The sequence below is a fragment of the Cervus canadensis genome, chromosome 7, assembly GCF_019320065.1.
Source record: "Cervus canadensis isolate Bull #8, Minnesota chromosome 7, ASM1932006v1, whole genome shotgun sequence".
Classification (NCBI taxonomy): Eukaryota; Metazoa; Chordata; class Mammalia; order Artiodactyla; family Cervidae; genus Cervus; species Cervus canadensis.
In genome coordinates this window covers 10,832,219-10,855,737 of record NC_057392.1, presented here as the reverse complement: position 1 = coordinate 10,855,737, position 23,519 = coordinate 10,832,219, and the positions used below count along the sequence as shown (strand labels likewise).

Genomic DNA, 23,519 nt, shown 5'->3' with positions numbered 1-23,519 from the left:
TAAAAGCTTAACAAAAAAAAAAAAAAAAAGCTTAACAAAAAACTTAAAATCCTTAGAACTTAAGAAGTCTCATGCTATCAAAAGTAAATTCTACATACTTCAAGATAAATGACAAAATAATAAGGCTCAACATTTATAACAAGGGGAAAAAACTGACACAAAATTAGTACCTGCAGTAATACTGTCTGGTCACTGTTTCTGTGGCCTAGAAACAACAATAACTCTCTGGAGCTTTGCTATCCCATACACCAGAAGCTTCAGAAAGTTTAAACATACAAAGCAACTGAAAAACAAGCAGTGATAATCAGCTTATTAACATTTCAAAGAACAAAACCTGTAGTTCCAGTGAATACTCAAGGTTTCACAATATTCACAAGGGCTTCCCTTGTGGCTCATCTGGTTAAAAAAATCCACCTGCAATGCCAGAGACCTGGGTTCGATCCCTGGGTTGGGAAGATCCCCTGGAAAAGGGAAAGGCTACCCACTCAAGTATTTTGGCCTGGAGAATTCCATGGACTGTATAGCCCATGGGGTCGCAAAGAGTAAGACACAACTGAGCAACTTTCACTCACTCACAATATTTGAACTGACAGTTCAATCTCTCACTTCCGTATCTTCCTCTACCTCTCTGCAAGAGTAGGATACTAAGCCAGACAGCAAATCCACACACTTGTTCTCATGGGTTCAAAAGGCTTTTCCCCCTTAAAAATAAACTCACATAAAGCACAGATTTGGAGAAACAAAACTTAAAAGAAGGCATAACTATCCCCTTCTGTACATAGAAGAAATTTAGGCGAAAAGTTAAAATAACTTGCCTAGACAGCAAGTAGCAAAGTTAGGATTTGTACCATCCTAACTGCAAAGTTCATGGACCTTTTTTACCTCCCCACCTCCTCTCCCTTTCTTCCTCTAAGTCTGTCATAAACACCTACATGCAAGTCACTGGATAGGAAAGAATGAGGCAGAAGGAACACAAAAATGTACAAAAACTTAGTATTTACCCTAAGACAGAATAATTTTATATAAAAACTGCACTACAAGAGTTAAAAGTGCCTATGATTAAAAGAAAGAATTCACTGAGAAGGGAGTTAGACCATACAGAATAGAAATGTATTTTAGGTAGAAGGAACTTCAGAGTGCAAAGGTGGGGAAAAGAGGAGGAAGTCATAAGCTATGTACGTTTAAAAAGACAAAAATATTAACCTGACTGAAATTATATCTAAGAGAGCAGTTGAATACAAAGCTGAAAAGGTAGGACTGGGTCAGACACTGAAGGCCCTATTGAAACAAACTGCCTATTTAAAGCACCAAGAGAATTAAAGTTAGTTTTTACATATCTGTTTATCCTTATTAAGTAAGACTGCACATGCCCTGTTAATTGAAATAACTATTTTTCAGCTAAGAAGAAAGGGTCTAGGATAGAATCTGGTACAAAGATGAAAAATGTTGGATCTGAATTCAAATAACAGATTTTTCCCCCATCTCTTGATAACCACAGGCTTATATCCAAAGAGATAAGGGGAAAAAACTGAATCTACACCTATAATGCTGAAATTTTATGCCAGCTACTTAATTATAAAGGCAAAGTAGAACCCACAAATCTCTTCCATAGAATGATGGTAAAGAGACGTTTGAAGAAAAAGGAATAATTACCAAGCCTCAATGTCAGAAAAATTCCTTTTTGAGTTGTCAAACTGGTTTTTAAAAAAAGGTTCTACTGTAGCTTTAATAACATTTTTTAAAATCCAGGTTAGACTCTAGAAAATATTCACTTAGACCACAACTGTCCTGAAGCTACTAATAAGAAGCAAGCACCTTCACTATTCAAAACTACCATTTCCCTCTTAGAGAGCTAAGTTCCCTCTATCTTGTAAAAAGGAGACCTACCAGATATTCAAGCGTTACCTGGATTATGACATCACTACTGCAGTTCTAGCAGGCCAGAATGGGCTGGCTTATGCCCTCTACATTACCACAGTAGCAATCCCCACCCTCAGAAAAGTTTGTGTAAAAAGTTGTTACAGCAGCCCCATCTCCTCATTCCACGAACTATCAAAAGCTGTGAAGGCATTTAAAAAAAAAAAAAAGCACTCCATACAAAAAAGAGAGGGAGAATGAGGTGGGATAGAACGCTGAAATCAAGCAAATTCTTGTATTTGTAAAATACCAGAGAAAGAAAACTGTGACCCTAGCCCAAAGCTCTCATTTTACACGTTAAGAAACTGAGGTCCGGAGGCAGTTAACTGATTTACCCAGGGCAACTGCTTCTCTAAGGTTAAGTCTCCGTTACCAGTCAGCGTAGCACTTAATCACATTCGAACACTGTTACTTAAATGTCTGAGATTAAATTAAGTACCTGACGTGCAAAAAAAAAAAAAAATCTTCACCCTCTTTCTGCACCCTCAGTGCTTTGCCCCAGAGTTATACAGAAAATGTTGACTCTTAGATGAATACTATTTCTCCCTTCAGACACTACAGTCGCAAAATTTCTCTTTTAAGTGAAAGCCTGAAACGACTGAATTTCTCAAACTCTGACTAAACAAGTGGATCAACAAAACCTCAGAAGTTTTGGAGAAATAAGAATGTGGAGTATTACTATTTTGTTTTGGTTTTGCCAGTTGCCCTTTCCTTTACATTGAAGTTTTCAGTCTAGGTGTGTTTTTGAAAAATAAATTTCAATCACTTCGATAATAATCACAAGTTATTACCATTTTTGAAACACGAATGTTAGACAATTTCATCTCTCAGAGCTAACTTGGAAAAAATATCCTTCCCAGCACGAACTAATACTTCTCGAACAAAAACACCTAAAATCACTTTCTACCAAGCCACGATATAGTAAAGCCAAAGAAAACGTAATCGTGTAAAAAACCCCACCAGCTAAAAAGCACTTAGTACCATCAATCTGCCCTGTATCATCGTTTACCGTCAAGCTGTCAAAGCATTAGAAGAACCTGGGGGTAAAGTTCCGCACCGAGTTCACCCGCTATACCATCTCCCACACCTAACACGTTTGGAGAAATGCAAACACGCCACATGTACAGGTTTAAACCATGTTTAACCAAGGTTGGTGTTTTGTCAGTTCTATTATCGAAAGCGTCAAAAAGAAGAAAATGTTTTTTTAAAGGCAGCAGCATGCATGATTTCCCCTCTTTCAAAAAAAAAAACAAAAACAAAACAAAAATCCACCAACAGAAATGGTACAGAATTGACAACGCGAATTAAACAGTTTTGAACATAGAGGCCGCCGTACAGGGCGGTTTAGAAGGTTCTGTCTCAAATGCCGGGCAAAAGTCCTCTGGCGAGTTTCAAAACTAAAGACCTTGCACTACCGCACAAATAACAAAAGCTTAATACAAAGTACCCGGCCGTCAAACCGTTCCTGTTACCATCGCCCAGAGTTTTGTTTTGTTTTTTTAAAACCAGCATTGAAAAGGGAACAATAAAAAGCGTCTCACCGCAAACGCAGCACGAGAGGGACTGTCGGAAGTAAGGCAAGAGCCTGTTAATCTCTGTAAACGCCTTGGGGTCTCCGGGGTCGTAGTTGAGCACTAGGCGGCTCGCGGAAATGTAGAGAGCAGTAGCATTCACCGGGTTCATTGCAGACGCTTCGACACCGTTGGCTCCCGGGTGAAGAGAAATTCCGGATCCAACTTTGTAAGCAGCCAGGGAACAACGGCGAGTTTGTAACAATTCGGAGGAAATCGGGGCAGAACCACGGGCCAAAGTAGTAACCAAAATCCGTACAAGTTTGTGGAGCTGAAGCAATCCTCCCACACATGGGGCCCTGGCGCCCCTCCTCCGTCCCTGAGACTTGCAGACCGAGTAGGAAAAAAAAAAAAAGAGCGAGCGAGAAACCAGCGTTCGAGTTCGTCCCGGGCGGCCGCGGGGCGCAGAACGCGGCGGAGGCGGCGCTCAGTCTAGCCCCGCGGCTCGGCGGGTGGCCTGCGCTCGAGCTGCATCCCTGGACGCGGAGGCACCTCCTGTGGTCGAGCTGGGCGGGCGCGGCAGCAGGCCCCGGCCCGGTCCGAGGGGCGGGCACGCTTCTCACGGGTTGCGGGGCCCTTACTCCATCACAGCGCCCGACGCGGAGGCAGCGGCGACGGCAAGGACGGCAGCGCGGGAGTCGGCTTCCTGGATCTAGTGCACCGAGCCGCGGCGGCGGCGAACGTTGCTGCTGCGGCTGGCGGAGACCGCCGCCGCTCTCTCCATATCGGACGCGGGGCCCGGAGCTGAGCCTGGCTCTCCGCCCCGGCGGTTAGAGCCCGGCTGTTCCCTGAGGTGGCGAAGCGGGTAGGGGAGGCCCCCGCCCGAGAGGGGAGGGCCAGGGAGGAAGTGCGCGGGCCGGCGGCGGCGGGAGGGGGCGGGGAGCAGGCCCGGCCGGGCCGCGGCGGCGCCCCTCGCTCCTTAGTCGCTCACTCCGAGGTCACCAGGCGCAAGCGCCGCCCCCTCACTGCCCGGCCATCTTCTCCGCGCCACACACACGGACGCCTCCTCCGCCAAGCACCACGGCCGCCACCGCCCACGACGCCCGGCCGGCCGCGGCAGAGGCGAGCGCTCACACCGACAGGCCCCGCCGCCGCCCAGCGCACACAGCAAGGCCCCGCCGCAGGCCCCTCCCCCCGTGCCTCGCCGCCCTCACCCCGACTCCACGCGCCACTCTAGCTCGGTAGGGCCCGGGCTGCTGCGCCCTTAATGGACCCCGCGGGCTGTGAGGCGCCTCAGGCCTTGCCGGCGACGACGACCGTTACCCCAACGGGCAAAGCCACTGTCATCCCCGAGACTCCCCCGCCGCCGTCGTCGCTAGTGCTCGCACGCATGCGCAGACCACATTCTCACCCCTCCCCCCGCCCTTTCCTTTCCCTTCGCTTCCCTTTTCCCCTGCTTCTCCTCTAAGAGCCCCCTCCACACCCTCCCAGAGCTACCGGCTTGCTCGGCGCATGCGCATTCCACTACCCAGCTCCGCCGCCTTTCGCCCTTACGCGTGCGCTTTGAGCGCCCACGCAGAAAACCGGATAAACACATCAGCCCGCTCACACCAGCCCCTCCCCGCTGCCAACCCACCCTGAGCTCACTGCGCATGCCTGACTCTCCACTTTCCTGCTCTCTGTACGGAGCGTGCTCCTGGTGAACCGCCTGCTCTCCCCGCCCCTCCCCCATGCGCTCTCAAATTCCCTCTTAGGCGTGTGGGCTGTGGTGAAACATTCGTTAGTTGACCCATCCTTCCCCAGTGTGGGCTGTAGGCTTCCCGCACTACACGGCTTCCTCGGTATCCGCCAACGCGGAGCCCCGGCTGGGTCGCGCCATGTGACGCTCCGCCCTGGCCCCACGCGGCCTCTCCTCGCCCGGGCTGACCGCGAGGTGAGGAGAAAGCTCCGCACCGCCCCAAGCCCCGCCCTCGCGGCCTTTCTCCTGGAACCAAGCTTCCAGACGGCCGAAAGGGCGCTGCCGCCGCTCCCCTGCACCCGCCCGGCTCAGAAGGGAGGTGGCGAGCGACGTGGCTGCGCGCCCAGCGGGCGTTCGGGCGGCGTGGGCTCTTTCGGGGCCGCGGCCCACGTCGACGGCACCCTGAGGCCTCCAAGGCCGGAGCAGGCCGTCTGAAGCGGTGGTGCCCGCACCCACCTCCTTCCCTGCCCGTCAGAGCGGGCTCTTTCTCTCGTGCTTGGAGAACGAAGGACGTGAGCAGCCCAGCCTTCCAGGGCACCGAGCTCTCCACAGGAATCCAATTTAACAACAAAACGAATCTCTTTTTCTGTCCTTTAACAGACCTCACCCTCTGTATGAACAGATAAAGAACCCATGGTCCTGCTTTAGAACCCAAATCCTTGAAAGTATTACCTGTATTTTAAAGTAAGTTTCGACCTGTTTTTGCAGGAGACCAAGGTCACTGAGATTAAAAACAAAACCCTAATTTAATGTCTGACTCCCCTCCCTTCCAAAAGAACAAAACCGTCTTTAAAAATAGAAACAGCGTAGGAATTATTATCTCTGGATACACCAAAGCTCTTCAGCATAACTTTTTGCGCTTAGTAAATGCTCTAAACATGTCTGCAAACGAAGATTTATGACGCATGTAAATCTTTTCTGATACAAACACTTTTGTTTTAGAGGCTTGCCACTTTAATGTAGAAATGAAGAGTTAAGATATCAAGAGAACCCATATAACCTCTGATAAATTGTATTGCCATTTGAGGACAGGTACATTTTCTTTGGAAGTACTAGCATACTGTTAGTACGAAGTGTTAAAAAAAATAATCTGTTTTCCTAATTTTGTGAAACAAAGCTGTGCAAAATGTATTTGGTCATCTTATCTAGAAAATGACAAATAGTTTATAAAATTCACTCTTTTAAAAGTCTGGTCTTAAAAAAAAAAATAAAAAAAAAGTCTGGTCTTCCTTTTTTCTTAAATAAATCTTTTCTAAGCTCACCTTCAAATGAAGCTGTTTTAATATACAGTCCTATTTTTATTCCAGACTCAAGTTCTACAACACACAGGCTGTTCTTCCCCAGAGGACCAACACGGAGAGTGAAATAATCAGCACTGTTGCCATTCAGACAGTACAAGTTAGCGGTCACCCTAGACAAGTGATTACTTGCAGGGCCTTAACCTTGCTGATTTTCGCATAAACGGATTTTTAAAAATCTCTTGAGATGTTCACATCAGATTCAGAATAATTCTATTAATGGTTCATGTGTGAGTGGTGTGAAAGAGAAAGAAGAGGCAGTTCTTTTTTAGCTTTTGAGATTGGTTGCAAATGCTGATAGGCTATGGCACTCAGAGGCAAAGCATCTCCACATTGAAATACATTGCTTGTATAATAACTATTTACTTGTTTGAGGTTTGCCTGAAAAGAAAATAAATGAACTGTTTATATTAAAAGAAGTGCCTGGATCAAATATTTAGGAGAATTCATATATAACTTAAATCTTAAACTATCAAGGTAATTTCTTTCATATTTTCTGTTTAATTATTATTTGGAAGTAAAACTGTTAGGGTTGCCGGATCTGACAAAAATACAAAATGTCGGTTTTAAAAATTACTCAGCTTTCTATTTGAAAACAGTTTTGAATTTACAGAATTATTGCACAGATAGTACAGACAGTTCTCCTGTAGTCTACATCCAATGTCCTCTGTTAGTAACAGCTTAGTATTGTACATTTGTCACAATCAATGAACCAATAGTAATACATTATTATTAATTAAAATCCATATTTTATTCATATTTCTTCAGTTTTTCCCTAATGTTCTTTTCTTGATCTGGGATGCCATCAAGGATAGCACGTCACATTTAGTCATGGCTCCTTAGACTCCTTTCGGCACTTAAGTTTTCATTTCAGACAAACAACAAATACTTGTTTCCTTCTTATTATCGTTTTTCCTATCCATTTTGAATTAAAGCTCCCCTTTTCTGTCTTTCAAGATTTCCAAGTGCTTACCTCTTTGACTGCATTTATCACACTAAGTGACAGTTGTTGGTTTAGCCCTATCTTCTCCCTGTTATGCTAGAGCCGTTTGAAGAGCAGTTTTCTGCTCTTCTCTCTCTGCCTTTATCATCATTGCCAAGCACAGGGTTTGACATGCAATGGCTACTCAGTAATTGTTTAAATAATGATGAATGACTAGACCTGTGATAATGTAAGTAAACACCCCAGTGCAGTGTGTGGTGAATAATAGGCATGGACAAATGTTTGCTTCTCCTTGGAGAAAAACTTAAAATGTCTTATAAATTTAAAGATAGTTCTCACTTCAGTTTAATCAATGTCAGTTCTAAGATCTTTAGTAAAGCCAGAGTGTGGATTGATTTGAAACACTAGGAATAATCAAACAAGTATTTATTAATTGTCGTCTAGCACTTGAGGACAATAAAATTAATGCAGAAGTAGTTGTAGTTATACTTTCAGTGAACAAAGATCAGGCTGGCAATAAGTCAAAGGGATTTTCTGAGGGGTTAAGCCCTTTACAAAATTGTCAAAAAGTTTTGCCATCTTTCCTCTTCCTATTTCACCCTCCTCCCTCTGCCTTCTCCTTCCAAAACCAACATCTATCTGGAGATGATATTCCCTCTCTCACCTTCCCAGGATGCATTCTCCCTAACTGCCTAGTATCTCTGCTCCAGTACCTTCTCTCCTGTAACCATCGGTTGTCTATGTCCCCCTCCCCAACCCAAATTTATTAATTTTTTTATAATTTTATTTATTTTTATTTTTGGTTGCACTGGGTCTTTGCTGTGTTCGGGGCCTTCTCTAGTTGTGGCAAGCGGGGGCTACTCTTTGTTGCCGTGCATGAGCTTCTCATTGGGATGTCTTCTCTTGTGGTGAAACCCGGGTTCTAGGCACATGAGCTTCAATAATTGGAGCATAGTAGTTGTGGCTTAGGGCTTTCTTGCCCTGAAGCATGTGGAATCTTCCTGGACCAGGAATCAAATCTGTGTCCCCTGCCATTGGCAGGCAGATTCTTATCCACTGCACCACCAGAGAAGTTCCCAACTCAAATTTATATATATAAATCTTAACCTCCAGTGTGATAGTATTAGAAGGTGGGGCTTTGGGAGATAATTAGGTCATGAGGATAGAGCCCTTATGAATGGGATTAGTGCCCTTATGAAAAGAACCCCAAAGAACTCTCTCACTCTGTCATGTGAGAATACAAGAAGGACATAAGCCATCTTCAACCCAAAAGAGGGCCCTTGCCAGGTGATCATGCTGGCACCTTGTTCTCACACTTTCAACATCCAGAATTGTAGAAATAAATATTGTCTGCGCCACTAAATTTCAGTTTATGGTTTTGTGTGATAGCAGCCCAGGCTCACTGAGACATCATCCCTACCAAGTTTTAACAAGTGCTTGATCTACTGTTGTGGAAAGAAATTAATCCAATCAACCTCCATCTATGGAAAGTGATAATAGCTTAATATAACTCACAAGAAGTCTTTGAAGATTGGCCAGAGCAAATATCACTTTATGAGGAACAGTAAGCCAGATGAACTTAAGCCCAGGGCTTAATCAAAACCAATCCTTCTCTTTCCATCCATTCCTTTCTGACTGTTACCAAACTTCATCTTCCATCTGCTGTTCTTTAGCTGTGGTCATAGCTATCTCCTCCTCAAAAGTAGCCCCTCAGTGAGACTTCCCTAGTGGTCCAGTGGCTAAGAATGCATGCTCCCAATGCAGGGAGTCTGGGTTCAGTCACTGGTCAGGAAACTAGATCCCACATGCCACAACTAAAGATCCTGGGTGGTGCAGCTGAAGACCCAGCATGAACAAATAAGTAAATATTTCTTTTTTTAAAAAGTGGGCCTTCAAAAGAAACATCCCTTTGCATATAAATTTCTGTTATTTTTCAGTGAAATTTTTTTCCAAATCATTACGTATATCCATTCATTTCATCCAAAACATTTGTTTAGCAAGTCCAGCACCTGTTTATGTCTCAAATATTAAAATTGCTTTCAGTTTCTTCATCTCTAACTCTAGCCTAAGCAAAGCAGTTGCTTTATTGGTCATCTGACTAGCACAGTGCCAGACACATATTAAGGTAGCCACTAAATGTTACTGTTTTTATTCCTTAAGACCTTTTAACACTACTCAAATGCCTATTAAATTTGTCCATTCATTTATGCAACCAACATTTATTGCCAGTTATATGCCAGGCATTCAAAATACAAAAATGAATAATTCAACAGTTTCCAGCCCTCAAAGAGTTCACAGTCTTGTTGGGGAGGCAGCTATGTAAACAGCTAATTTATAATTCAGAGTGGTAAGGATGTAGGGATGCACTTGTTGCAAATCTAAAATATCTTAGCAGATATTTCTGTTACACTATGGGTTAAACAAGCTTCTGTAGACTTCCCTGAGAGAATAGTTGCAATTATTCATAGCATTGTTTCTAAGGGAAAACATGTTCTGCATTCCAAACAGTCAATTTAAAATTGAATTTTTGGAACACAGCCCATTTGTCCCTGGGGCCTTTCACGTGGCCATTATCTAAGATCCCTGTTTGTCTTAGGACAATTTATATCTCTTTACAATTCCCACCTGTTCCATATGGCATATGGTACTACCTGAAGTTTGCTAGTATCAGGGTCACCAACTTACTGTACAGGGTTTAGCATTACATGATTGAGACAGTTCTCTAGTCAAGCAGGTTGAGTCAAGAGGGTAAGACTAAAAGAGCCTTAGCCCTAAATTTGATTGTTCAAAATTTTAGTGTTAGGGAAGGTAGCAAGAAAATTTCATTGAGAGAGTGATGTGAGTTTGGAATTGCTGCTATGTGAAATGAGAGAGGGAACTGCTTAGGGACAGGAAAAAAGGGATTGCAGAAATTGTTTCTAAAAGGGTATATCTCTTGGATAAAATGAGATCTGTAAAGATATCTTAGGAGACACTCCTGAACAATAAGTCTTAAAGAATGGTCTTTGAACCACACAAGATCCTAAGGAGCCAAAGAACTTATGAGAAAGAACAAAGCAGGAGGCATTACACTTCTTGATTTCAAGCTATATTATTTCAATAGCTTTATAGTATATATCATCAAAACAGTATAGTACTGGCATAAAAACAGACAACTAAACCAGTGGAACAGAATCAAGAGCCAAGAAATAAACCCAAGCATATATGGTCAAATAATATTTGAAAAGGGGGCCAAGAATACTCTGGAAAAAAGACAAGTCTTTTTAATAAACTGTTGGTGGGAATGCAAACTAGTACAGCCACTATGGAGAACAGTGTGGAGATTCCTTAAAAAACTGGAAATAGAAAAAAAAAAAAAAACTGGAAATAGAATTGCCGTATGACCCAGCAATCGCACTCCTGGGCATACACACCGAGGAAACCAGATCTGAAAGGGACGCGTGTACCCCAGTGTTCATCACAGCACTGTTTATAATAGCCAGGACTTGGAAGCAACTTAGATGCCCATCAGCAGATGAATGGATAAGAACACTGTGGTACATGTACACAATGGAATATTACTCAGCCATTAAAAAGAATTCATTTGAATCAGTTCTAATGAGGTGGATGAAACTGGAGCCCATTATACCGAGTGAAGTAAGCCAGAAAGAAAAACACCAATACAGTATACTAACGCATATATATGGAATTTAGAAAGATGGTAACGATAACCCTATATGCAGGACAGAAAAAGAGACACAGATGTATAGAACAGACTTTTGGACTCTATGGGAGAAGGTGAGGGTGGGATGATCTGAGAGAACAGCATTGAAACATGTATATTATCAAGTGTGAAAGAGATCGCCAGTCCAGGTTGGAGGCATGAGACAAGTGCTTGGGGCTGGTGCACTGGGATGACCCAGAGGGATGGGATGGGGAGGGAGGTGGGAGGGGGGTTCAGGATGGGGAACACATGTAAATCCATGGCTGATTCATGTCAATGTATGGCAAAAACCACTACAATATTGTAAAGAAATTAGCCTCCAACTAATAAAAATAATTGGAGAAATAAATAAATAAATAAAATAATAATAAATGGTGCTGAGATAACTGGATACTCACATGTGAAAGAATGAAACTGAATTCATTTCTTACAACACTTAACTAAAAATGGTTTAATGACTTAAATGTAAGACCAGAAACTGTGAAACTCCTAGAAGTAAGCATAGGAATAAAGCTCCTTCATATTGGTCTCAGCAATGATCTTTTGGATATGACATCTAAGTCACAATCAACAAAAGCAAAATAAACAAGGGACTATATCAAACTAAAATGCTCTGCACTGGAGAAGAAACCATCGACAAACTGAAAAGAGCCTGTGGGATGAGAAAAATTATTTACAAACCATTTATCTGGTAAGGGGTTAACTATCCAAAATATAAAAAGAACTTATATAACACAATAGAGAAAATCCAATCTAAAAATGGGCAAAAATAAATAAATAAATAAAAATGGGCAAAGGACCTGATAGATATTTCTCCAAATAAGATATACAGACGGTCAAGACATACGTGAAAAGATACTCAATATCATTAGTCATTAGAGAAAATGCAAATTGAAACTCCAAAGATATATCACCTCAAATCTCTTAGAGTGGTCACCATCAAAATGACAATAAATAACAAATGCTGGTGTGGATGTAAGGAAAAAAGGGAACCCAGGTGCACTGTTGGTGGGATTCTAAATTTGTACAGACACTGTGGAAAACAGTATGGAGGATCCTCAAAACAGAAAAAATAGAACTACCATATGATCCAGCAATCCCACTTCTGGGAATACATCCAAAGGAAATGAAAACACTAACTCAAAAAGATAACTGCACTTCCATGTTCACTGCAGCATTATTTACAATATCCAACATGAAAACAAGCTAACTGTCCATCCATGGATAAATGGATAAAGAAGTTCTGGCATATATACAATGCAAAATTATTCAGCCATTAAAAAAAAACAAACAAGAAAATCCTACCATTTGTGACAACATGGATAGACCCTGAAGGCATTATGCTGAAGGCATTATGCTCTCTGTCTGAAATAAGTCAAACAGAGAGACAAATACTGTATGATCTCATTTATATGTAGAATCTGAAAATAAAAACTCAGAAAAAGATTCAGATTTGTGGTTACTAGGGGTGATGGGTGGGAAGAGTGAGTATTGGAGAAATGTAGTTAAAAGGTACAAACTCTCTGTTACAAGATAAATAAGCTCTAAGGATGTAATGTACAATATGATGACTATAACTAACACTGATATATAATAAATAGGAAATTTGTAAAGAGAGTAAAACCTAAGATTTCTCATCATGGGGAGAAAATGTTTTCCTTTTTTCTTATTTATTTTTTCTTATCATATCCATATGAGACGATGAATGATAACTAAACCGATTGTAACCATTTCACAACGTATGTAAATCAAACCATCTTGCTATATACTTTAAACTTACACAGTTATGTGTGTCAATGATTTCTCAATAAAATTGGAAAAACATGGTATTTGCAACTTAAAGACAGAACACAGGCCAAGAATGAAGATTTCTAACCTGTTCTACATATGTATGTATGTATGCTGTACATCTGAAACTAAATTAACACAAATTGTAAATTAACTGTACTGCAATTTTTAAAAAAATAGTTTAAAGAAGATTTCTAACCTGAAGTTGAGCCAAACCTTCTTATTATTCCTGAGTTTTGGGGGGGTGGCATTGGGTAGTGATATTAGTATGAACAAATCTTTATTCCAATATTTACTGTGTAGATTTGGGGAAAATATCCAAGCTCTCTGAGCCTTAGTCTTCTCATCTGTAAAATGGGGATAAAAATACTTACCTTGAAGGGCTACCATGGAGAGTCATATAGTCATCAAATGTAATTCTAACATAGGTACAATGAGTACACAGGTGAAAAAAACAGTCTCAGGAGTTCCAGTCTACCAGCTAAGACAGAAATGAATATACAGTTATAAGGCAATGAGACAAGTACTTCAATGTGTTGCTGTAAAAGCACAAGATTTAGGTCATACCTGAATGGTCTAGTGGTTTTCCCTACTTTCTTCAGTTTAAGTCTGAATTTGGCAATAAGGAGTTCATGATCTGAGCTACAGTCAACTCCTGGTCCTGTTTGTGCTGACTGTATAGAGCTTCTCCATCTTCAGCTGCAAAGAATATAATCAACATGATTTCAGTATTGACCATATGGTGATGTCCATGTGTAGAGTCCTCTCTTATGTTGGAAGAGGGTGTTTGCTATGACCAGTGCATTCTCTTGGCGAAACTCTGTTAGCCTTTGCCCTGCTTCATCTTTTATTCCAAGGCCAAATTTGCCTATTACTCCAAGTATCTCTTGACTTCCTACTTTTGCATTCCAGTCCCCTATAATGAAAAGAATATCTTTTGGGGGGGGGTAGTTCTAGAAGATCTTGTAGGTCATCATAGAACCATTCAACTTCAGCTTCTTTGGCATTAGTGGTTGGGGCATAGACTTGGATTACTGTGATATTGAATGGTTTGCCTTGGAGATGAACAGAGATCTTTCTGTTATTTTTGAGACTGCACCCAAGTACTGCATTTTGGATTCTTTTGTTATCTATGAGGACTATTCCATTTCTTCCAAGGGATTCTTGCCCACAGTAGTAGATGTAATGGTCATCAGAATTAAATTTGCCCAGTCCGGTCCATTATAGTTCACTGATTCCTAAAATGTCGATGTTCACTCTTGCCACCTCCTGTTTGACCACTTCCAACTTACCTTGATTCGTGAACCTAATATTCCAGATTCCTATGCAATATTGCTCTTCACAGCATCAGACTTTACTTCCATCACCAGTCACATCCACAGCTGGGTGTTGTTTTCACTTTAGCTCTGTCTCTTCTTTCTTTCTGGAGTTATTTCTCCACTCTTCTCCGGTAGCATATTGGGTGCCTACCAACCTGGGGAGTTCATCTTTCAACGTAATATCTTTTTGCTTTTTCATAGTGTTCATGGGGTCCTCAAGGCAAGAATACTGAAGCGGTTTGCCATTCCCTTCTCCAGTGGACCACGTTTTGTCAGAACTCTCTTTTTTGACCTGTGTATCTTGGGTGGCCCTACACGGCATGGCTCATAGTTTAACTGAATTAGACAAGGCTGTGATCCATGTGATCAGTCTGGTTAGTTTTCTGTGATCATGGTTTTCATTCTGTCTGCCCTTTGATGGATAAGTATAAGAGGCTTGTAGAAGCTTCCTGATGGGAGAGAAATCTGGGTCTTGTTCTGATGGGTGGGGCCATGCTCAGTAAATCTTTAATCCAGTTTTCTATTGATGGGTGGGGCTCTGTTCCCTCGCCAAACCATGGTGGGGGTAATAACAGTAAGGGTGACCTCCTTCAAAAGGACTTGTGTTCACAGTGTTGTATTCAGTGCCCCTGACCCCTCAGCAGGCCTCTGCAGGAGACTGCTGGACACTCACAGGCAAGTCTGGCTCAGCCTCTTGTGGGGACACTGCACCCTTCTCCTGGCTCCTGGTTACACACAAGGTTTTATCTGTGCCGTCCAAGAGTCTGTTTCCCCAGTCCTGTGGAAGTTCTATCATCAAATCCCACTGGCCTCCAAAATCAAATTTCCTGGGGATTCTCAGTCCCTTTGCCAGATCCCCAGGTTGAAAAGTCTGTTGTGGGTCCTAGAACTTTCTTAATTAATGGTGTGAGAATTTCTTTGGTATAATTTTTCTGCAATTTGTGGGTTGTCTGCTTGGCAGCTTTATGGTGGGGCTAATGGCAACCTCCTCCAAGAGGGCTTATGCTACATACTTCATGTCCCAGGTCTGCTGCAGTCAGAGCCCTGTCCTCACAGCAGGCCAGTGCTGACCTGAGCCTCCACAGGAGACATGCACTCAAAGGCAGGTTTAACTCAGTCTCTGTGGGGTTCCTGGGTCCTAGTGTACACAGGGCCTTGTTTGAGCCCTCCAAGCATCTCTGGCAGGTATGGGGTTTGATTCTAAACGTGATTTCACCCTCCAACTGTCTTCTCCTTTGCCCTTGGATGTGGGGTATCTTTTTTTGGAGGGATCCAACATTCTCCTGTTGATGGTAGTTCAGCAGTAAGTTGCAATTTTGGAGTTCTTACAGGAAAAGATGAGTGCATATCCTCCTATTCTGCCAAAGATTCAAGGGATTAGATTTGACAGACAGAGTGCCTGAAGAACTATGGACAGAGGTTCCTAACACTGTACAGGAGGCGGTGATCAAGACCATCCCCAAGAAAAATAAATGCAAAAGGCAAAATGTTTGTCTGAAGAGGACTTATAAATAGCTGAGAAAAGAAGAGAAGGGAAAGGCAAAGCAGAAAAGGAAAGATATACCCATTTGAATGCAGAGTTCCAAAGAATACCAAGGAGAGATAAGAAAGCCTTCCTCAGTGATCAGTGCAAAGAGATAGAGGAAAACAAGTGAATGGGAAAGACTAGAGATCTCTTCAAGAAAATTAGAGATACCAAGGGAATATTTCATGTAAAGGTGGGCACAAAAAAAGGACATAAACGGTATGGACCTAACAGAGGCAGAAGATATTAAGAAGAGGTGGCAAGAATACACAGAAGAACTATACAAGAAAGATCTTCATGACCCAGATAGTCACGATGGGGTGATCACTCACCTGGAGCCATACATCCTGGAATGCGAAGTCAAGTGGACCTTAGAAAGCATTACTATGAACAAAGCTAGTGGAGTGATGGAATTCCAGTTGAGCTATTTCAAATTCTAAAAGGTGATGCTGTGAAAGTGCTGCACTCAATATACCACCAAATCTGGAAAACTCAGCAGTGGCCACAGGACTGGAAAAGGTCAGTTTTCATTCCATCCCAAAGAAAGGCAATGCCAAAGAATGTTCAAACTAAAACTCATCTCACATGCTAGCAAAGTAATACTCAAAATTCTCCAAGTGAGGCTTCAACAGTATGTGACCAAGAACTTCCAGAAGTTCAAGCTGGATTTAGAAAAGGAAGAGGAACCAGAGATCAAATTGCCAACATCTCTTGGATCATAGAAAAAGCAAGAGAGTTCCAGGAAAACATCTACTTCTGCTTTATTGGGGCTTCCCTTGTGGCTCAGCTAGTAAAGAATCCACCTGCAATGCAGGAGACCTGGGTTTGATCCCTGGGCTGGGAAGATCCCCTGGGAAGTCTACCCACTCCGGTATTCTGCCCTGGAGAATTCCATGTGCTGTATAGTCCATGAGGTTGCAAAGAGTCAGGCATGACTGAGTGACTTTCACTTTCTGCTTTGTTGACTACTCCAAAGCCTTTGACTGTGTGAATCACAACAAACTGGAAAATTCTTAGAGAGATGGGAATACCAGACCACCTTAACTGCCTCCTGAGAAATCTGTATGTAGGTCAAGAAGCAACAGTTAAAACTGGACACGGAACAATGGACTGGTTCCAAATTGGGAAAGGAGTATTTCAAGGCTGTATTTGTCACTCTGCTTATTTAACTTATATGCAGAGTGTATCAAGCAAAATCCTGGGCTGGATGAAGCTCAAACTGGAGTCAAGATTACCGGGAGAAATATCAATAGCCTCAGATATGAAGATAACACCACCCTAAAGGCAGAAAGCAAAGAAGAACTAAAGAGCCTCTTGATGAAATGAAAAAGGAGAGTGAAAAAGCTGACTTAAAACTCAACATTCAAAAAATGAAGATCATGGCATCTGGTCCCATCACTTCATGGCAAATAGACGGGGAAACAATGGAAACAACGACAGAATTTATTTTCTTGGGCTCCAAAATCACTGCAGATGATGACTGCAGCCATGAAATTAAAAAACACTTGCTCCTTGGAAGAAAAGCTGTGACAAACCTAGACAGTGTATTAAAAAGCAGAATTACTTTGCCAACAAAGGTCCATATGGTGAAAGCTCTGGTTTTTCCAGTAGTCATGTATGGATGTGAGAGTTGGACTATAAAGAAAGCTGAGCACCAAAGAATTGATGCCTTTGAACTGTGGTGTTGGAGAAGATGCATGAGAGTCCCTTGGTCTGCAAGGAGATTCAACCAGTCCATCCTAAAGGAGATCAGTCCTGAATATTCATTGGAAGGACTGATGTTGAAGCTGAAACTCCAATACTTTGGCCACCTGATACGAAGGGCTGACTCATTGGAAAAGACCCTGATTCTGGGAAAGATTGAAGGCATGAGGAGAAGGGGATGACAGAGGATGAGATGGTTGGATGGCATCACCAACTCAATGGACATGAATTTTAGTGAGCTCTGGGAATTGGTGATGGACAGGGAAGCCTGGCATGCTGCAGTTCTTGGGATTTCAAAAGGTCAGACATGACTGAGCAACTCAACTGAACTGCAACTGACTGAAAAACATGAGAAGGGACACCTAACCAGACATCAAAGCTCAGGAAAGCATAAAGGAAGTGGTATACAAAATGTGACCTGAAGGAGAAGTAAGAAAAAGTGGGAAAGGTGGGAGGAGTCTCTAGACAGAAGAAACAGCATGTACTAAGGCCCAGAGGAAAAAGCTTGCGTATTTGGGAGACTTCATGTAGCTGAGTAGGGCTAAAACATATATAGTGCAAAAGAAAAAGTGATGTAATATGGAGGCCTTTATGGACACTATTAGGGTCATCCTAAGAGTAATGGGACATTGTAGAAAATAGATTTTGCAAGGAGGGGGTACAAGATTAGAAGCTGAGAGACCGATTAAGAAGTTATTGCAATATCTCATCAAAAAATGATCTTGCCCAGGAGTTGGCAATCAGACCAAAGGCCAAAGGCCTATTTTTGTATGGTACACAAAATAAGAATTTTTTACATTTAAAAAATTTTAAAATAATAATATTTCATGGCACATTAAATTCAAATCTCAGTGTTCATAAATAAATCTATTTGGAACACAGCCACACTCAATCATTTATGAATTTATATAATTTTTTTTTTAATTTCAGGAGATTTGAGTAGTTGTGACCTGCAAAGCGTGAAGTATTTACTAACTGGCCTCTTACATTAACAAATTTGCTGACCCTTGATCTTGGGTATCAAGCTAAGGAGGTGTAAATGAGGGGGGAGAGATATTAGGAGACTAAATCAATAGAACTTGATAAAAGATGGAATGTGAGAATGAGGGACAGTCATAGGTGATGTCCAAGTTCTCTTATTTTACCAACAATAATGACAAAAACTTACATGGCCTTACCATGTGTCAGGCACTGATCGAAGTCATTTAAGTATATTAGCTTGTTAACCTGTTCAACATCTTTATGAGGTAATTGCTATTTTTATCATCCCCATTTCACTTATGGAGAAGCTGAAGCACAGAGGTCCAGTAATTTGTTCAAGGTCACACAATTAATGTGAGGTGAGAATTGAATCCCAGTTGTCTGGTTCCACAGTCTCTACTCTTAATATTCTATAAATTCAGAATAGGGAACTCAGTAGGTAAAATGAGTATGGAGGGAACTGATAAATGAAGGTTTTGGACATTTACAGTTGCTATGAAACATCCAAATGAAATGTCCAGTAGGCAGTTAGATGAGTTTGGTGCTCCAGGTATGGGAGGGAGGGATCTGGATTATAGATATAACCCTGGCAGTCAGCTGGCAAGAGCAGTCATGGGAGAGACAGGAATTACCCAAGGAAAATAAGAAGAAAAAAAGGCTAAGAATGAAACCCTGAGGACCACCAATATTTAAACAAAGAACAGAGAAGAGCATCTCACAAAAAAGACTGAGAAGGAGTAGTTACGGAGGTAAGCAGCAAACTGGAAAATTTTTTCATTTTTAGTGAAGTTGTGTAAGTAAGTGTCTAGCATACTAACCAGCATATGGTAGGCATCACAAATGGTAGCTCCTTTTACTACTGAAGTCTTATTTGAAAGGGCCAGCTCTTTCTTAGCTGTGGAATGGGGCTGTCTGTTGCAAATCTTTTCCACATTCTCATGTCTTTGAACTCCCATCTCACCTTGCAATTCTTAGCAGACCTTACCTCTCTACTTTCAGGAGAAATTCGAGATCTTTTTCTTGTCTGCATCAAAATAGTCCATAATTCCCCATCTTTTATCTTTGCCTTCTGTTTCTGGCTTCCTCCAGGAATTTGTTCCATGGTTTTCCCAAATCTTATTAAATACTTCTTCAGCCTTCCATCCCTCATTGCTATGTTCCTCAGTTCTGTCTAACTGGGGCATATGTTTCAAAAACCATCTTTCAGACCACTTCTGCTCTCTCTTCCTTTAATCTGTAAAATTTTTGGTAGAATTCAACCTTATTTCAATTTTTTCATTTCTTGAAATCAGATTTCTATCTCTACCATTTACTGAAGCTATATTCTTCAAAACCACAGAGGGCCCCTACTGTTTGACTCATTTATTATCCAATCACTACTTTTAACCATGCTATATTAAACTGGCCTTTCTTGTCCTTGTATTATATGTTCTGTAGAGTCCATAACTTTCTGGTTAATAAAGCCTAGTCCAGTTTAAAACTTTGAATCAAGGGTAGGTTTGGACGAAATCACAGAAAATCTAAAATAATAATTTTTAAACAACATAGGTATCTACTTCTTTCATGTTTTTTAAAGAAAAAGTCCAGAGGTAGGACTTGCACAGTTAGCATGGTAGTTCCACTGTCATCAGGGACTCAGGCTTTATCTTTATACGCCACCATCCAAAAACATCTACCTTCAAGACTGTCTTATAGTACAAAGACAGGTTCTGAAGTTTCAGCATTTCAGACAACAGTAAGGAGAAAGGGAAAACAAAAGAGCCTACCTTCCATCTGAGTCAGCACCTTCTAAGAAATTTCCAGTTTTAAGCAACCTACATAACACTTCTTTTACATTTCTTTGGCCATAACTAATCACTTTACCATACCCAATGGGAAGAGAGCCTAGAAAAACAGGCTTTTAGTAGGTGCATGGACTTGCCAAGCAAAATGGAAGTTCTAACATCAAGGAAGAAGGAGACGATAGACTTTCGATGGCAACTAGTAGTTTCAACCACAGACTATAATCTCAAAATATTTTAAAATCTCATCTCTTCTTTCCCCTTCACTCAAGATGTAGCTCTTTTGGTGTGTTGCTACAAATAGGAGAGGAAGAGGAACTAAGGCAGTAGCACACTTGGACCCAGACTAGAAGGAGCCACTCTGGGGAAGACTCTCCTTCTTTCAGGGAGAAGGGTCAACAAAGCCAAAGAGATATGCCCGAGAGTCTAAGAAGTGGTCAAGGGACAGCAGTTTGTAATAGAGGTTGGATGTTTGAGTTGAGGTGAAAAACCTCAAGGTTAGGAACTTTGAAGAACGAGGAAGAATCAGAGCAAGAAGAGAAGGGACGTGGGCCAGGAGCCATAGTTGGAAGACCAACTCTGCCTGTGCTGTCACATTCTGGTGTGAAACTCCAAAGACTTTAAAAATTCTAAATTGTAACCCTGCCTTACATATTGTTTTGAAAATATGTTCATCAAAGTAGGAGAATAAAACATGTATCATTTAAAAGTTTGTTAGTTTGATTTATAATGTGTAAATATTTAGACCCATGTATGTAAGCTGCCATTTGTACACTTGTCCTGGGCCCTGCAGATGGTTGGGGTGGGTCTCAACAAATGTCTGCCCAGCTGGGAAGGATCACAGTTCTTGCCCTTATGGTTACCTCTGTTTCTTTGGAATCACTCATCCTTGTTATGAAAAATGTTAGAAGTTCAGACTACTCCATAGCCTGCTAAGTCGCTAAAGTAGTGTCCGACTCTTTGTGACACTGTGGAAGGGGTTGCCATTTCCTACTCCAGGGGAGCTTCCCAACCGAGGGATCGAACCTACATCTCATGTCTCCTGCATTGGCAGGAGGATTCTCCACCACTATTGCCACCTGGGAAGCCCCCATAGCCTACCTCCAATGCCCATTTGACATCTCTCTTCTGTTCCTTTCCTTTTGCTTCCATCAAGTCTCCTGCTCAAAAATACATTCAACAGGAAGTCAGCTTCCCTTTCCCACATACCACGACTCCAAACTCACTTGGTGGTGAGAATAGAGGAAAAGCATTGCTTCCATGGGAGAACAAAAAGCCTCTTGCTATAAACACACAACCTGGAGTGGGTTGCCATGTCCTCCTCCAGGGGATCTCCCCGACCCAGGGATTAAACTGGAATCTCCTGTGTCTCCTCCATTGGCAAGAGGATTCTTTACCACTGAGTTACCTGGGAAGTCCAATTAATTAAGGTACTATGTTAAATACACTTCAGTCACTGTCCTAAGTGATAGAAGAAAAATAAAAATATGGATACAGTCCTTACTCTCATGTGCCTCTATAGTAGAGTTAGAGAGACTGACAAAACTGAAATTAATCAAACATTCACACAAATAAATATACAATAACAACTTTGATAATTACAAATAAAAATAAATGGCATAAGAGATAAAACAGAAGAATTTGACTTAAAGAAGTCATGGAAGGCTTCTCTAAGGAAGCGTCAAACTGAAATGTAAGGATGAGTAGATTTCAACCCCTGAAAAGAGAAGAGATGCACCTTTACCCAGTGAAGGCAAAGACCTTGCAGAAGGAGAAACATGGTGATGTTGAAGAGTTGGTAGAAGACCAGTTTGGCTGGAGCAGAGAGATTGGAGGATGTACTAGTTGAGTCATAGCGGTTGATATGATCTATGCCATGCAAGGTCTTACAGTGTTAAGAATGTTTGTCTTTATCATATGAACACTGAGAATCCATTGAAAGGTTTAGATTTGAGAACTGCATAATCCTGAAATAGTTGCTTAAGGATGGATTAACTCGATAACTAATTCTCCCTTTAGATTTCTGCTCTTCCCCATTTATATTCTCCTCTGGGCAAACCACCCACTTTCAAGTCATGAGTAACTGCACAAAGGAGACTGAAAACAAGTGGTCAATGATACAGGAGGAAAATTAGGAGTATGCGATGTCAAAGAAGCCAAGAGAATTTTTCATGAAGGGGGAAGTAAAGAAGAAGAGAGTGATCTTAGTATTCAAAGCTACTGAGAGTAGAATGTAGATTTAATATGTCCATCACTTCCAAATGCTGATGGGATAAAGCCTGAATTTCTTACTCTGGTAGAAGGCCCACAACAATTATATCTTTACCTACCTTTCCATTATTTTTCCTATGACAGTGCTAAAATGAGCCTTTTAGATAAGGTGCCCTTCAGACAAGGTGCCAAATTTCCTTTTCAATCTAGAACAGATAGTATACTCTGCCTAACAATCATCATTGGATATATCTTCTGCCCATCACTACTTATCTAATTACTGCCTATTTTCTAGGCCCTGACCCTATCTTACTTCTCCTATGAAGATTGCTGTGGAGGTCGTTAGAATATACTTCTCAGATCTCTGATTGCAGTGAGCATAATTGACTGAGGGCACTAGCTACTGACCTCTGAAATTCATCTCTGTTTGCACCAAGGTTCTCCTTCCCATGGGCTGCTCCCAGACGATGACTGAACATGGCACAGACACTAAGGCAGGCCTGTTCTCAGGAGATGCCAGACTCCTCCAATAGATGACTTTGAGAAATACTGAAAATCCTTGTCCAACTGTACTTAGAACTGCACTGGGATATAAGATGCTTACATTCAATCTTCCTTCCCTCATTCTTTCACTCAGAGTCATACTTGCTTTGTAACCTGATGGCTCTTCCAGCATCCTTTTTTTTTTTTGACTCTCTATTTTCTCTACAGTCATTTCCTCTAATACATTTCTTGCATGATTAGTCTTGTCTTGCATCATTTCTCAGTGACCTGGACTTACACAAGTGGTACCAGAAGTGGCCCAAGAAAACAGGCGGTAAGATAAGAATTTGGACTGGCTTATCTACTGTCTATTCAAAGACACACCAAGCTGGTTTGTAGGCGGAACATAGGTAGTAGCTCAACTGCTAAAGATTCTACCAGTGTTAACCTGGGGAAATGGCCCAATGGATTGGAATGCTGTGGTAGATGACACAAGCATTTTAAAACGTGGGAGTGGGATTGGAGGGCACTTCCCTGGCAGTCCAGTGACTAAGACACCACACTTGCAATGCAAGGTGCACAAGTTTGATCCCTGGTTGGGAAACTAAGATCCTGCA

General features: G+C 41.8%; 1 protein-coding gene across 1 annotated transcript in view; it reads right to left on the bottom strand.

Annotated features, from left to right (window-relative positions):
- Positions 1 to 5,298, bottom strand: part of MSL2 (MSL complex subunit 2) — a 32,722-nt gene extending 27,424 nt beyond the window's left edge. The window contains exon 1 of the mRNA XM_043474341.1: positions 3,459 to 5,298. Within this exon, the coding sequence (XP_043330276.1) occupies positions 3,459 to 3,600 (142 nt within the window). The 5' untranslated portion in view covers positions 3,601 to 5,298. The remainder of the gene's footprint in view (positions 1 to 3,458) is intronic.
- Between the last annotated feature and the right edge of the window lie 18,221 nt (positions 5,299 to 23,519).